The sequence below is a fragment of the Aspergillus mulundensis genome (assembly GCF_003369625.1).
Source record: "Aspergillus mulundensis strain DSM 5745 chromosome Unknown scaffold_16, whole genome shotgun sequence".
NCBI classification, from domain to species: domain Eukaryota; kingdom Fungi; phylum Ascomycota; class Eurotiomycetes; order Eurotiales; family Aspergillaceae; genus Aspergillus; species Aspergillus mulundensis.
The window spans coordinates 195,825-209,675 of NW_020797904.1; the positions used below are offsets into that span (position 1 = coordinate 195,825).

The window sequence follows — 13,851 nt, forward strand, 5'->3', positions numbered from 1 at the left end:
ATCTATCTCTATGTAGGGTTGTATGGTAGCTACGCAGCAAATGGATAGTCGGTATATCCCCTCTCCGGCGGACTCGCGCCGTAGAACGTAGCCCGGTCGTACGCATTCACCGCAAGCCCCTCCTGCAGTCGGCGCGGTAGATCGGGGTTACTGATGAACAGGCGTCCGAACGCCACGGCGTCCGCGCCATCAGAGCTGATCTTCTCGCCTGCATTCTCGGCCTTGAAGTTCCCCGCCGCAATGAACGACACACCACCCTTCTTCAGGACGTTCCTGAACCCGTCGAGAGATGGCTTAACAACCTCCTGCGTCGTCTCCAAGGCGTCAATCTTCTCGCTCTCGTCCAGAACCTCATCAAACCGCGGCTCGATCATGTGCACGTATGCTGGCCTTGCAGACTCCGGGAGCGCCGCGATCTGCGAGCAGAGATACCCCCAGTGTTTCTGCGGATTCGAGTCCCGCGTGTCTTGAAAGTAGTTGTACGGTGAGAGCCGGATGCCCACGCGGTCGGGCCCAATCGCCTGCGTCACGGCGTGGATGATCTCCAGCACGATCCGGGCGCGGTTCTCGATGCTCCCGCCGTAGCTATCAGTCCGGGTGTTGACGTTGTCGTGTAGGAACTGGTCGAGGAGGTAGCCGTTTCCGCCTGTCATCGCCTATTAGTCCTGGATTCGCAACAAGGATACGGTGCTTGTAGGCAGGGGATGTGTACCGTGGATCTCAACCCCGTCAAACCCAGCCTCCATCGCCCGTTTCGCAGCCGCCGCGTACTCTTCAACCGTACCCTTAATCTCCTCGACGCTCATCGCCTTCGGCGGCGCATCCGCATACACCGTGCCATCGAGCGCATTCCCCGACATCGGAATGTCCGACGGGGCAAGCGGCGTCTTCCCGCCCAGCATACCCGGCGTTGTTGCGCGCCCGACATGCCACAGTTGACACAGGATGATCCCGCCTTTCGCGTGCACCGCATCAGTGACCTTCTTCCAGCCTGCGATTTGGGAGGGCGTAAAGATTCCAGGGACGCCGGGGTATCCTGCTGCCTGTCCACCCCGTCTCGTTAACCGCTGAGCCATGGAAGTAGGGTAGGTAGAGCGAAGGGGGAGCTTACATCCCGGCTAATCGGCGTCGCCTCGGTGAGCATCAGCCCGCCTTTACTCGCGCGCTGGGCGTAGTATGTCACGTTTAGGTCGTTGGGGACCCAGACGCCCGGGGCCGAGGGGTCCGGCGTTGAGCGCATGCGTGTGCAGGGGGCTTGGATGATGCGGTGGGCTAGGGACAGCGAGCCCAGGCGGAGGGGTGTGAAGAGGGGGTCGAGCGGAGAGAGGGAGCCCATTGTCTTGTCTTTACTTGGTCTGTAGTGGGAGACTGTGGTTGTGAGCTTGGTCTGAATGGTGGGATGGAGGGAGTTAGGGCTTGGGCCGGGGACGTACGTCGGCTGTAGGAATTGGATCGAGGGAGGCAGCGGTCAATGGCTGTTTCTTTTGTTCCTGTCTCAACCAACATGAAGAGTAATTGGGCGGCCTTATATTTTGGATGCGCCACTGTTGGGCTGCGTTGCAGATGTCCAGGAGCTGCAGCCAAACGTGGGGATGTGAATACGAGTCTGGTGGCGTCGACCAAGGTTGGGGGTTGGCCCTGACCTCATCTCACTCCTCTATCTCCAGCTTACTCCAACATCCTCTTGAGATTAGACAAGCAATATCAATATCTATGCATTAGTATTTCTATGTGGTAACCCATCTCAACTCGACTCCAACCTGCCTACCCGAATTGGTGGACCGTCACCATGAATCCCCTCCCCTCATCACCGCCGCTCACCTTCTACCTCAACGGCACGCCCATCTCCCTTTCCAGTCCCCATCCCCGCTGGACGCTCCTCGACTTCATCCGCTCGCAGGATGGGCTCAAGGGCACGAAGCTCGGCTGCGGCGAGGGCGGGTGCGGTGCGTGCACGGTTGTATTGCAGACACGGCGGCAGGGGAAGAAGATCCGCCATCTTGCTGTGAATGCGTGTCTCTATCCGTTGATTGGGGGTACGGCACCCATCTAGATTTACACGGTGTATGCTAACAGCGAAGTCGCCGGAAAACACGTCATAACGATCGAAGGCCTGGGAACGGTAGACACCCCACACCCCCTGCAAGAGCGCATCGCCAAGATGCACGGGTCGCAGTGTGGATTCTGTACGCCGGGCATCGTCATGTCCCTCTATGCGATGGTACGGAATGCGTATGATCCGCTCACGGGCGAATTCCGGCTTACCGCGGACGATATCGAGGACAGGGGGCATCTCGATGGGAATCTGTGTCGGTGCACGGGGTACAAGCCGATTCTTGATGCGGCGAAGACGTTCATCCAGGAGGACTTGGGGGTGCCGGTCGTTGACTCGGCTCCGGCTTTGACGGACGAAGAGGTCGATGTGACGCCAGACTCACGAGGGTCTTTGAGTTCGTCCGCCTCCTGCGGTCGGCCTGGGGGGTGTTGCAAGGATAGCCCTAGCCCTGGATCATCGTGTTCCAGGGACACGAGCATCACGGCACCATCGACCCCGGGCTTATCTGAACAATTCGACTTCATCCCCTACACGCCAACAACGGAGCTCATCTACCCACCGGGTCTAGCGAAGTTCGAGCCGAAATTGCTTTGTTACGGCGATGAAAAACAGGCGTGGGTCAAGCCTACAACGATCCAAGAGACACTGGATATTCTTTCCCAGCATCCATCTACTACACTTGTAACAGGCGCAAGTGAAGTGCAGGTCGACGTGCGGTTCAAGGACTTCAAGCCGGCTGTCAGTGTATTCATCGGCGACATCCCAGAGCTTACGGGGATATCCTGGAGCGAGGGTAAGAAAACACTGGAGATCGGAGGCTCGGCGTCGTTGTCAGACATCGAGGCTGAGTGTCTGCGGTCCATACCCGAGTTCGAAGCGGAGAACCCAGGGTACGCATCTGTTCTCTCCTCCATCGCCAGGACATTGCGGTACTTCGCCGGTCGACAGATCCGCAACGCTGCCAGTCTAGCGGGAAACATCGCGACCGCGTCTCCAATATCCGATATGAATCCGCTCCTATTGGCACTGGATGCAACTGTCCACGCGCGGACCATCGAAACGGAGACATCGATCAAAATGAGTGAGATGTTCACGGGGTACAGGAAGACCGCGCTCCCGACCGGCAGCATCATCACCAGAATCTCGATCCCGATGCCATCTCAGTACGAAATAGAGATTGTGAACGCCTACAAACAGGCCAAGCGCAAAGACGACGACATCGCCATTGTGACAGCTGCATTCCGCGTCCGTCTCAGCCCTGATTTCATTGTGCAAGAGGCATCACTCGCCTTCGGAGGCATGGCGCCGACAACCATCCTCGCCGCAAAGACCGCAAAAGCCCTAAAGGGCAAACGCTGGGGCGACAATGCCCTCCTTGACATGGTCCTAACTTCACTAAGCCACGAATTCAACCTCCCCTACAGCGTACCCGGCGGAATGGCGACGTATAGACGAACCCTAACCCTCTCCCTCTTCACCCGCTTCTGGAACCACGTGAACCAGAAACTCAGCCTACAGTTCGACGCTGATCTGGTCGAGGAGATCCACAGGGGTCTATCAACCGGCTCACGCAACGATCACAACCCGCACGCGCAACGCGTCGTCGGCCAACAGATCCCCCATCTCAGCGGCCTGAAACATGCCACCGGGGAAGCAGAGTACGTGGACGACATGCCCCCGCTGCATCGCGAGCTGCACGGTGCACTTGTGCTGTCTCAGCGTGCTCATGCGAGGATCGTCAGCGTTGACTGGGAATCTGCGTTTGAAGTCGGAGCGCTGGGGTATGTAGATCATACCTCTCTCCCCGAAGACAGGAACCATTGGGGACCGGTCGTGCACGACGAGCCGGTTTTCGCGAAGGGGGAGGTCCTCGCGCACGGACAACCCATTGGTCTTGTCTATGCGGAGGATGCCATGACTGCTCAAGCGGCTGCGAGGGCTGTCAAGGTCGTCTACGAGGATCTGCCCGTTATACTAAGCATCGACGAAGCGATCGAGGCGGGCTCGTTCTTCAGGTACGGGAAGGAGTTGCGACGGGGCGCGGCGCCGGATGAGATTGGGAAGGCTCTGGAGGGATGTGAGTTCACGCTCTCCGGCACAAGTCGTATAGGCGGGCAGGAGCACTTCTACCTCGAGACCAACGCGGCGATCGCGATCCCGCACGCCGAAGACGGGAGCATGGATGTTTGGTCGTCGACGCAGAATACGTATGTCCGCACGAACCCTAACTTACCCCTTCCCCCTTCCCCCTTACCCCTCACACCAACCTTGGAACAAAACCAGCCTAACAGACGTAGAATGGAAACGCAAGATTTCATCTCCCAAGTGACAAACGTACCCCGGCACAAAATCAACGCGCGCGTCCGACGCATGGGCGGCGCATTCGGGGGCAAGGAATCGCGCTCTGTGCCGATCGCATGCATCGTTGCCGTCGCCGCGAAGAAGACACGGCGGCCTGTGCGCATCATGCTCAGCCGCGACGAGGACATGATGACTTCGGGCCAGCGGCATCCGATCCAGTGCCGCTGGACCGTTGGGTTTGGTGCGGACGGCAAACTGCTTGTTCTGGACGCGGACACGTATAATAACGCGGGGTACTCGGTTGACATGTCGGCGGCCGTGATGGATCGGTGTCTGACGCATTTGGACAACTGCTACTACGTCCCGAATGTCTGGCTGCGCGGGCACGTGTGCAAGACGAATACGCATTCGAATACGGCGTTCCGGGGGTTTGGCGCGCCGCAGGCGATGTATTTTGCGGAGAGCATTATCTGCGCTGTGGCGGAGAAGGTTGGGCTGGATGTCGACGAGGTGCGGCGGCGGAATCTGTATGAAGTCGGGCAGCGCACGCCGTTCAACCAGGTTCTTGACGCCGACTGGCATGTCCCGCTGTTGCTGGAGCAGGTTCGACAAGAGGCGGAGTATGACAAGCGCAGGAGGGAAATCGAGACGTTTAATAAGGAACACCGCTGGCGCAAACGAGGAATCAGTCTCATCCCCACGAAATTCGGCATCTCGTTTGCGACGGCCCTGCATCTGAATCAGGCGTCTGCTACCGTGCGCGTATATACGGACGGGTCTGTGCTGCTGCACCACGGCGGGACGGAAATGGGACAGGGCCTGTATACGAAGATGGTGCAGGTTGCGGCGCAGGAGCTTCGTGTCCCTGTGGAGCAAGTGTACACGCAGGATACATCGAGCTATCAAACGGCAAATGCGAGTCCGACGGCCGCGAGTTCAGGGAGTGACCTCAACGGCATGGCGATCAAGCATGCGTGCGATCAGCTCAATGAGCGGTTGAGACCGTACCGGGAGAAACTCGGGGATGTAGAACTGGGTGTCCTTGCGAAGGCTGCGTATCGAGATCGCGTCAATCTCTCCGCTGTGGGATTCTACAAGATGCCGACGATCGGGTACGAGTGGGGGAACTATGACCCCGAAGCCGTGAAGCCGATGTATTTCTACTTCACACAGGTATGCCTACACTCTCTTTACTAGGGTCAGCTACTAACAGTGCAGGGGGCGGCCTGCACGGAAATCGAACTCGACCTGCTCACAGGCACACACAGCGTCCTGCGCACCGATCTCAAAATGGACGTTGGGCGCTCCATTAACCCGGCCATCGACTACGGGCAGATCGAAGGCGCGTTCGTGCAGGGACAGGGCCTCTTCACGATGGAAGAGTCGCTGTGGACGCAATCGGGCCAACTTGCGACGCGCGGGCCGGGGACGTACAAGATCCCCGGGTTCGCGGACATCCCGCAGGTGTTCAATGTGAGCTTCTTGCAGGATAATGAGGAAGGCACGATGTGGAAGACGCTGCGGAGTATCCAGAGTAGCAAGGGGGTTGGCGAGCCGCCGCTTTTCATGGGGTGTAGTGTGCTCTTTGCGTTGAGGGATGCGCTGGGGTTTGCGAGGAGGGAGAGGGGCGTCACTGAGCCGTTGGTGCTGCATAGTCCGGCCACCGTGGAGAGAGTCAGGCTTGCGGTTGGGGATGAGATTGTGAGGAGGGCTGAGGTGGGGAGGAAGGAAGGGGAGAAAGCGTTCTTTGTTGCGGTTGCTTGAGAATGTAGGTTGGTTTAATCAAGCAACAAGTTATGGCAAATGCATTGATGAGAGAGTATGAAAGTATGAGTTGTATATCGAAGAGGTGCAAGCGAGAAGGAGCTGACGAGGGTTGTCCTTGTTGAAGCCATGCACTTTCCGCGAGGAAGTTAAAGCTTGGTGGCCAGCATCGCTGGTGCGTGAGTCTTTTGCTACAAAGTAAATAGCTTGAATGGCTTGTACTTGCGCTAATATGATGCAGAGCGTTTTTTTTTTAATTATGCTTTGACCAGGCTCACACTCTAGAGTCTGGATGTCGAAATTGCCGTTGAGAATTCTCAACTAATCTCTCCTTGACAAAGTCGGTTTTTTAATAGGCATAAAGAGCTTTTCAACGATAATGTCCAAAATATCCTGGCCCAGAAAGCTGAGTATAAAGTGCGTTTCGTAGTTCCCAGGACCCCCGGCGTATATGCCGTCAAACGGCAGCTCCAGGTAGAACTGCGCGAGCATCACCTTGCCCGCCACCGGTTAAGCAGCCCTAGTAGTAGCTGTAGGTCGGTGGCAGTGAGTAACCGTCCATATAAGGAGCATAGCCAGAGCCTTGGTTAGCACCATATTCCTGAGGTCAACGGATCCATCCTCCTGGTCTGTATCCACCGCCGAAGCGGTAATTTATACGTTCCCAGAGTGGCTGTACTTGAGACTGATCATTGGAGGACGAGACAGAGGGCAAGATCATACCATATTCTCGCTGTCTGTATGTAAATAGAACCTGAATCCATGGGATACGGATACTTCTGGCAAGCATATCAAGTCCAGCATGTTTTTTCTCCAGGCATAGCGTCTTCAAAGTATGCTTAACTCCGCGCAACTGCCTTTATCTCTGACTCTTTCCCACCCTCTAGCCGGCAGTGTTAAGAAGGATATCAGGCGGGGCGAGACGGGAATCACTGTTTTGCGGGGTCAGTGGGATACAGCGGGGTGGGAGGTTACGGAGACGATTTTGCGACGGTGGGGGCGGGCTGTTAGGGGGTGTAGGGGGCTTAATGAGTTAATAGGTGGAGGAGGACGAATTTGTGGTTGCCCCTTAGGGGGGGAGGGCGCTTTTCGGGGTGGTTAACAGGGTGCTTAGGGCTGGTGGTACATAGTGGTTAGCAATGGTTGCTTTCGTTGGAGTATAAGGGCTGGCTTCAAGCGAATTGGCTTTTATGTTATAGCGGTATACTAACATGTCATGAGCATGGAGTGGTCTCTACGGCTTGAGTCTGTTTTTACTATACAAGTAAATATTTAATAGGTTAGATGCTTTGATTAATTCGTACCTGAGCTCCGTGACCATAAACCTAGATGTCTAGAAACAGGAACTGGTACAAGGTCCACTAATATCGCAAGGGTGAAACAGTACAATATGCTAACCTTCTGGGAAGCATATTGGGTATAAGGACAGCCCTACAACCAACAATTTTTATGGTGTAGCAGTATATGCCGAAACCTTTGAGAGTGAGTGAAATGTCATTTCATGCCTTCGTAATCGTTGTATTGCAATGGCGTGTCCTCGGTTCAATTTCTATCTCTATATCTATCAGCTCTAGCTCGGTATGCTGATTCACCTGAAGGCCGCTAAGCAACAGCCTCAACCTCCTCCAACTCACCCCCCAACCCCTCAACCTTGCGACCAACATCCGTCTGCACCGCATGCTGCCCCGGCATAACCGTCCTCCCACCCTTCGAGGAAAACACACCACCCGTGACTCCACCCTTGATAAAAAGCAGCGGGATATCTTCCAACTCCAGCCCCTTGGTCTCGGGGTAGAAGAAGTAGACCATGGGGATGAAGGCGGCGTTGAGGACGGCGAAGATCACAAAGGTGCGCCAGCCGATGTTTTCTACGCAGGCTTGTTAGCTAGACCTTTAGTAGGTGGAGTAGGTTGGGACATACCGAACGCAAGCGGCGTGATTTTGACAACCGCAAAAACAGCCATCCAGTTCCACCCCGACGCAATGGCCTGCATGCGCGTTCGTGTTCGTGTCGTTGATACCTCGCTCGGGTAGAACCACGGCACGGGTAACCAGCCGATGCCGTAGAAGATCTGGAAGATGAAGATGAATGCGGTCGCGCCGTATGCGGCATTTGTGCTGTCTAGGGAGAGCAGGATCGAGACCATGACGAAGCAGAAGCACAGTCCGACCGAGCAGATCATTAGCAGGGTGCGCCGGCCGAAGCGGTCCATTAGCAGCACGGGGATTGCGGATCCGACCAGGTATGTGCATTGGATTGCGCCGCCGAGGATCATGGAGAGGTTGCGGCCCATGTTCATTGTCGTTTGGAACATGACGGGGCCGTAGTAGTTGATCTACACGGTTAGTGCTTAGTAGATGACTCGAGGGGTGGAGGGTCAGTACCATGTTCGATCCGGTGAACTGCTGCCCAAGCTCCACGCTAATGATAATTAGCAGTCGTCGAAGGTTCTGCTCTTCGCCCCAGGTGAAGAGCTCTTTGAATCTGAACGGCCCGCCCTTTTGCTCTTCTTTCAGGCCGACCTGGATGTCGAGGATCGTTCGCGCGACGTCGGGATCATTTGCGTCTCGCTCGGTGATGGCAGCGACGACCTCGCGTGCTTCGTCATGACGGTCGTGCTGGACCAGCCAGCGCGGTGTCTCTGGGAGGCCGACAACCTGAAGCACGAGGAGTATGGCAAAGACGGCCTGAAAAGCGAGCGGGAAGCGCCATTGCAGTGATGATTCGGTGAAGCTTGTTCCATAGTCCATCCTATGTTTGTTAGCATGGTAAGGGTTTGGCACAGCCATCATACCAGTAAGCAATCACAACACCTAGAATCGTGACGGTTCCCTGTAGGGTAAGGAGGGCTCCTCGGTATGAAGCCGGCGCACACTCGGACTGGTAGATCGGGGCTGTTGACGAATTCATGCCGTTCCCGACGCCGGTGACGATGCGTCCTAACCTGTCAGACTTGCAGGCAGTTTGCAGGACAGTACGTACCCACGATCAGCTGGGCCACCGTGTCCGAGCTCGCCAGGATTATTGTGCCAACGATCATGATCCCACCCCCAGACATCAGCATCGTCCGTCGCCCCAGCCATTCTCCGACAAAGTATGAAACGATCGAGCCGAGGACACAGCCGATGTCGTAGAGGGCGGTTATGTTGCCTTGCATGTCGGCATCTGGGTTATTGAAGTCGCGGCCTAGCAAGGGATTAATAATGGAAAGCCAATGAAGGAAGTGCATACCAAACCGGTTGTCCGCCCCAACCAGGCCGCTCATTACGCCCTGATCAAATCCCAGCAGGAGAAAAGCCTGGCAGGACGCCAGGGCAATGGCGATAACCAGGGCCCTGCCTCGAAAGTCGTGTTTCCATAGACGCATCGTGCCGTAGAATGATATTTCGAGCTAGATCCAGCTAGAAGGAAGACTGAATGAGGAGAAACGGGGAGATAATGAATCCCCAGACTCGCGCTGCATTTCCCCGAGTCTGAACAGTCATCTCCACACAGGTTCTGCTTCATGCCGATCTTGTCACCTTGGGGCGTGGATGGCTGCGTCGGGGCGCTTTACCCCGGCCCCGAGCTCGCCCTAATGCGGGGATCCCCACACTGGGGGTCAATCAGGTCAGGCTGTCCTCACCGAGTTACCTTCAGGGTTAGAGATGATGTCGGCATGAAGAAACGGGAACTGGAACCTCCCGTGTGGCTGCAATCAAGCACTCGGCCGCGATCCTTCAGGAATCAGCTCCTCCCGCGATTTAACCTCGGATTTCCCGGCGCGAAGCCCTCAATGCAGACACTTATACCACTACCATGAGACAGGTGGTCGCCGCGGACTCTGTGCTGTACAATGATCAATTACTCACTGTCTAGTGGCCTCGGTTTCAGTCCCGGTCGGCGTCCCCGACTAGACACATACTAGAGGCCTCGTGCGGCAAAAACATGATCTGCCACAAGAAGCCCGTTCAGGAGTGCCAGCAACCACAGTCCCCTGTCATCAGCTATCTTGCCCGTAGTTGAGGGCATTTGGGGTTGGCTTCCCAGGTTGTTCCGTGAGGCTAGATTCTTGTTTTGCCCTGGGAAACCTGTCGTAACTATTAACCCCAGGAAAGACCCAGCCAGAGGCGCATTGTTCCCGCAGAACTGACGCAGAGCATACTCCGGTCATCGTGTTCTTTTCACGATATGCGTCGAATCGACGACTCGGGCAGATTGTCGCAGGACACTTGGAACGGGCTGCAAAACCAGACATACTGTGCGACTTCGATATGAAGACACCACTGCTGTTGTATCTGGTTGTTCCCAACGATACTCTACGCACTAGAATGAGATGCACAGCAAAGTCATCGACTGGTTCTATGAGGTCGACCAGGCCGTGCCTTCCCTTTTGACTCGCCGACTACGGTACACTCCTCGGTCAACATGATGGATGATGACTGCGACCATCCGTCTCCTACCTAATGTCCCTAACGCCATCATCACTATCACTATCACTATCCTTATCCTAATCCAATCCACCATGTCCAGCTCCTTCACAATCCGCCCCCTCCTCCCCCGCGACTACATCGAAGCCTTCGCCGTCGCAGACCTATCCTTCGCCGCGTTCAACACCCTCCTCTACAAAACGCACCCACCCAGCCCGTCCTCCCTCGAAAAACTCACCGCCGCGCGCCTCCGCGATATCGCCATGATGCCGACAGCGCGCATGTTCAAGGCCGTGGACGAGGACACGGGCGCGATTATCGGCGTTGCGCGGTGGATCGTTACGAAGGAGGAGCGCGTTTATACCACGCTGCAAGAAGCCGTTGAACACGAGGTCATGCGTCGCGTTATCCCCGAGACGAATGAGGCCGCCACACGGGCATTCTATACCATGGCGACAGCCGGGAAATGGGAGGTTCTTGGGCTACGGGATAATCACGGGGCTGTTGTGGGCTTGGTCCCGCGGGTTGAGCTCGAGACGCTGTTTACGCATCCTGGGTACCGGGGGGTTGGGGTTGCGAGTGCGCTGGTGCAGTGGGGGGTTGAGCTTGCGGATCGGCTGGGGATGAGGGTTTATTTTGAGGCGGCGGGGGAGGGGAGGCCGTTGTATGAGCGGTTTGGGTTTGAGGTTGTCAGGGTTGGGGAGTTTGATGCGGCGGAGTATGGGGGCGTTGGGAGGCATGTGTATACTGTGAGTGGAAGGAATGATGTAGAAGCTGCGGTGCTAACGGGATAGTTTATGCTTCGGCAGCCGAAGACGGTGCGGAAGGGGAAGTAGTCGTGGTGGGCAGCTTGTCGGTGGTTCTGATATCGTTCCCTCTGGCATCCCTAAACTCTGGTGTCCTCTTGGAAAGTCAGCCTGCATACCTTTTGGCAGAGATAATATATCTATTCTACGCTCCGATATCTCTTTCATTGAACGCATTGCCTGGATAGCGAGCCAGGTGTGCTCTACAATATGTCAGTCAATAGCTCTTTAATTGGTGTAGGAGAGTCAACAGCGTCAGACCCCCTTGCAGAAAAAACTCGCTAGAAACAGTTTTGATACAGATGAAGCAACAGATTCCGAGTGAGAACATAGCGCCTGACCTCCATACTGCTTAACCGTGGGCTCTCCATTGCCGCGCCGACTTATGGATGTTCGATCCAGCACTATGTACCCCCTTAACTGGGAGACCCAGAGGTAGAATTGAGTTGGATGATAGGGCCTAAACACTTGACATGATGTACAAAGCCAGACATCCGCAAACCTCAGTTAGCACTGGTTTCGGTCACCCCTGGGCAAGATGGCAAAGAAAACACCCACACACGACGATCACCAGACATACACACAAGAGCTTCAGGCCTGAGATCCGCGACCTGCACCGATCACCGATCGCCCCGCTTCAAGAGAAGAACAAGTTCGTACTGTACGCCGATCACTGAATCAGGACATCTGGATAGTATAGGTGGTACTACAGATCTAGCGGTTGGGCCCGACTCTGCATCCCGCTGGCGCCTGATACGCATGTCATCAAGCGCCCTGGCGGCGGGGGGTGTCTGGAGCCTGCGAAGACCCTTGACGCTCCAGTCCGCCGATCACGGACCCGGGGTGTCTGGATTGGTTTCATTTCCAAGCTGCAGCCCCCGCATGGGGGTGACGTGCATGAGGTCCCCCGGCATAGGATGGCTGGGGTTTATCCATATCCACCGGGGTCTCCGCGCTTCCACCCCGCTAGACGGGAGGGGCAGGGCAGATGGGCATCCAGGACCCTCATGCTCAACGCCTATTTTGGGGTATTTGGGGTTCAAGTTCAAGACCATTGGCCTCGGAGCTGCAGCGAGCTGGAGCCCCTGCGTGGGTTTGACGCATGTCATTCTATTCATGGCTTCTGGGCTCTGTGGGTTCATGACAGGCGTTCTTGCATCTCCCTTCGTCCTTTTTCCGGGGTCTCCCGTCGGTTCGCCACGAGGATGCGATGCGGAGTTCTGCCCTGCTCCGAAGCATAGGTTGAAAAATGGAGGTGGGATGATGTGGATGATCTTTACTGTCTGGGATCTGGGGTAAGATCTTTTCCACGATACTCGCCCTTCCTTCGAAGTTTGAACAGATGTCTGCGTCTTGTCGATGCTATCTTGGATGCATATAGCTCCCCTTCGTCTATCTGGGTATATCTAGAATTGCCGGCCCCGCCTCATAGCACAGAATATAAACAAACCATGGATTACTGGTACTTCGAACCCGTCTATGGAGCTTGCATTGGACTTCAGAACCACGCCGAGCGTGGCGCTCTTGAATCTGAGACGATTGGTTGGTATGGTAGTCTTCGCTGGACATCGCCAAAGCCTTTGGCTTCAGTATCGTGACGGAAGCAAGGTCGAGGACTCGCGATGTACATGAACAGGAAGGCAGGGTTTAACAGAGTCCAGGGCTTCGTAGCGACTGCCGTAACCCTGCGGTCAGCACGACATACCGAAGAATGTCCGAGCGAGCTGAAAAGCTACTGACGACGAGTCCTGAAATGGCGACTATCCCAATCTCTTGGATATCGGCAGCAAACAGCATTGTCTTCGGTACAGTTGCCCTCGGCACCTCGCACGTACGACTTTCTGAAATCGATCTCAGTCAAGACCGTGCCTAGGATACGCTGCGAACGATATCCGCGCAGCGCTTGGACAATGTCTTGTCTTGTCTTCGTCAAGCCAAGCATGAGGTTTCCTCGCAACGATTTCACGTTCTTGCAAGGGTGAACGGCGCCGATCCGATCTCACAGCCTCACTTGCTGTCACTGTCAGTGTCTCGCCGTCCAAGTCCAACATAACTTGGAGGCAAGGATGGAACCGGCGAAACGGGCTCAGCCCTAAAAGGATCCTAATTCCCAATCTCAAGAGTCAACTGAAACACGACAAAATATTTGCGTTATAAATGAAGCCCAATAAATGAATGTCATTGCTCGCAGGATAAGATGAGTCGTTGAAATTCCCGTTCCGGGTCCAGAATTTCGATCGGCGGCTAAGACTGGGTCCTGTCCAGTCCACCCATGAATCCATGATCCAAGGTGCAGTGCAAATGCAATCGCTGGGTCAGCGGAAAAATGTGGGATTGGGATTGGGATTCGGATTGCGGACGGTGATCTTCGCCAAAACGGCTGCACATGTTGGAACTTGGCAGGCCCTGATTTTGGTTGAGGGTTTGGTTGACGAGTGCGAGGGCTTGGCCCCTGACGATCGGATGGATCATCGGTTGGCATTTATGCATCTTTCGAGAGAAGTCTTGATGTCT

The 13,851-nt window shown here is 55.6% G+C and overlaps 4 protein-coding genes across 4 annotated transcripts; 2 read left to right on the forward strand and 2 right to left on the reverse strand.

Moving 5' to 3' along the window:
* Positions 1 to 29: 29 nt before the first annotated feature.
* DSM5745_10641 (alkene reductase) lies at positions 30 to 1,336 on the reverse strand (the record flags this gene model as incomplete). Its single annotated transcript, XM_026752657.1, has 3 exons — positions 30 to 646; positions 713 to 1,043; positions 1,112 to 1,336. The coding sequence occupies 3 exons, from the start codon at positions 1,334 to 1,336 to the stop codon at positions 30 to 32; spliced, it is 1,173 nt and encodes a 390-aa protein (XP_026598675.1).
* Positions 1,337 to 1,789: 453 nt separating this feature from the next.
* On the forward strand, positions 1,790 to 6,121 carry DSM5745_10642 (uncharacterized protein; the record flags this gene model as incomplete). The annotated part of the gene is made up of 4 exons (XM_026752658.1): positions 1,790 to 2,036; positions 2,082 to 4,263; positions 4,354 to 5,530; positions 5,576 to 6,121. The coding sequence occupies 4 exons, from the start codon at positions 1,790 to 1,792 to the stop codon at positions 6,119 to 6,121; spliced, it is 4,152 nt and encodes a 1,383-aa protein (XP_026598676.1).
* A 1,602-nt stretch (positions 6,122 to 7,723) lies between these two features.
* DSM5745_10643 (sugar porter family MFS transporter) lies at positions 7,724 to 9,205 on the reverse strand (the record flags this gene model as incomplete). The annotated part of the gene is made up of 5 exons (XM_026752659.1): positions 7,724 to 7,989; positions 8,043 to 8,457; positions 8,507 to 8,873; positions 8,917 to 9,066; positions 9,105 to 9,205. The coding sequence occupies 5 exons, from the start codon at positions 9,203 to 9,205 to the stop codon at positions 7,724 to 7,726; spliced, it is 1,299 nt and encodes a 432-aa protein (XP_026598677.1).
* Positions 9,206 to 10,626: 1,421 nt separating this feature from the next.
* DSM5745_10644 (GNAT family N-acetyltransferase) lies at positions 10,627 to 11,367 on the forward strand (the record flags this gene model as incomplete). Its single annotated transcript, XM_026752660.1, has 2 exons — positions 10,627 to 11,280; positions 11,326 to 11,367. The coding sequence occupies 2 exons, from the start codon at positions 10,627 to 10,629 to the stop codon at positions 11,365 to 11,367; spliced, it is 696 nt and encodes a 231-aa protein (XP_026598678.1).
* Between the last annotated feature and the right edge of the window lie 2,484 nt (positions 11,368 to 13,851).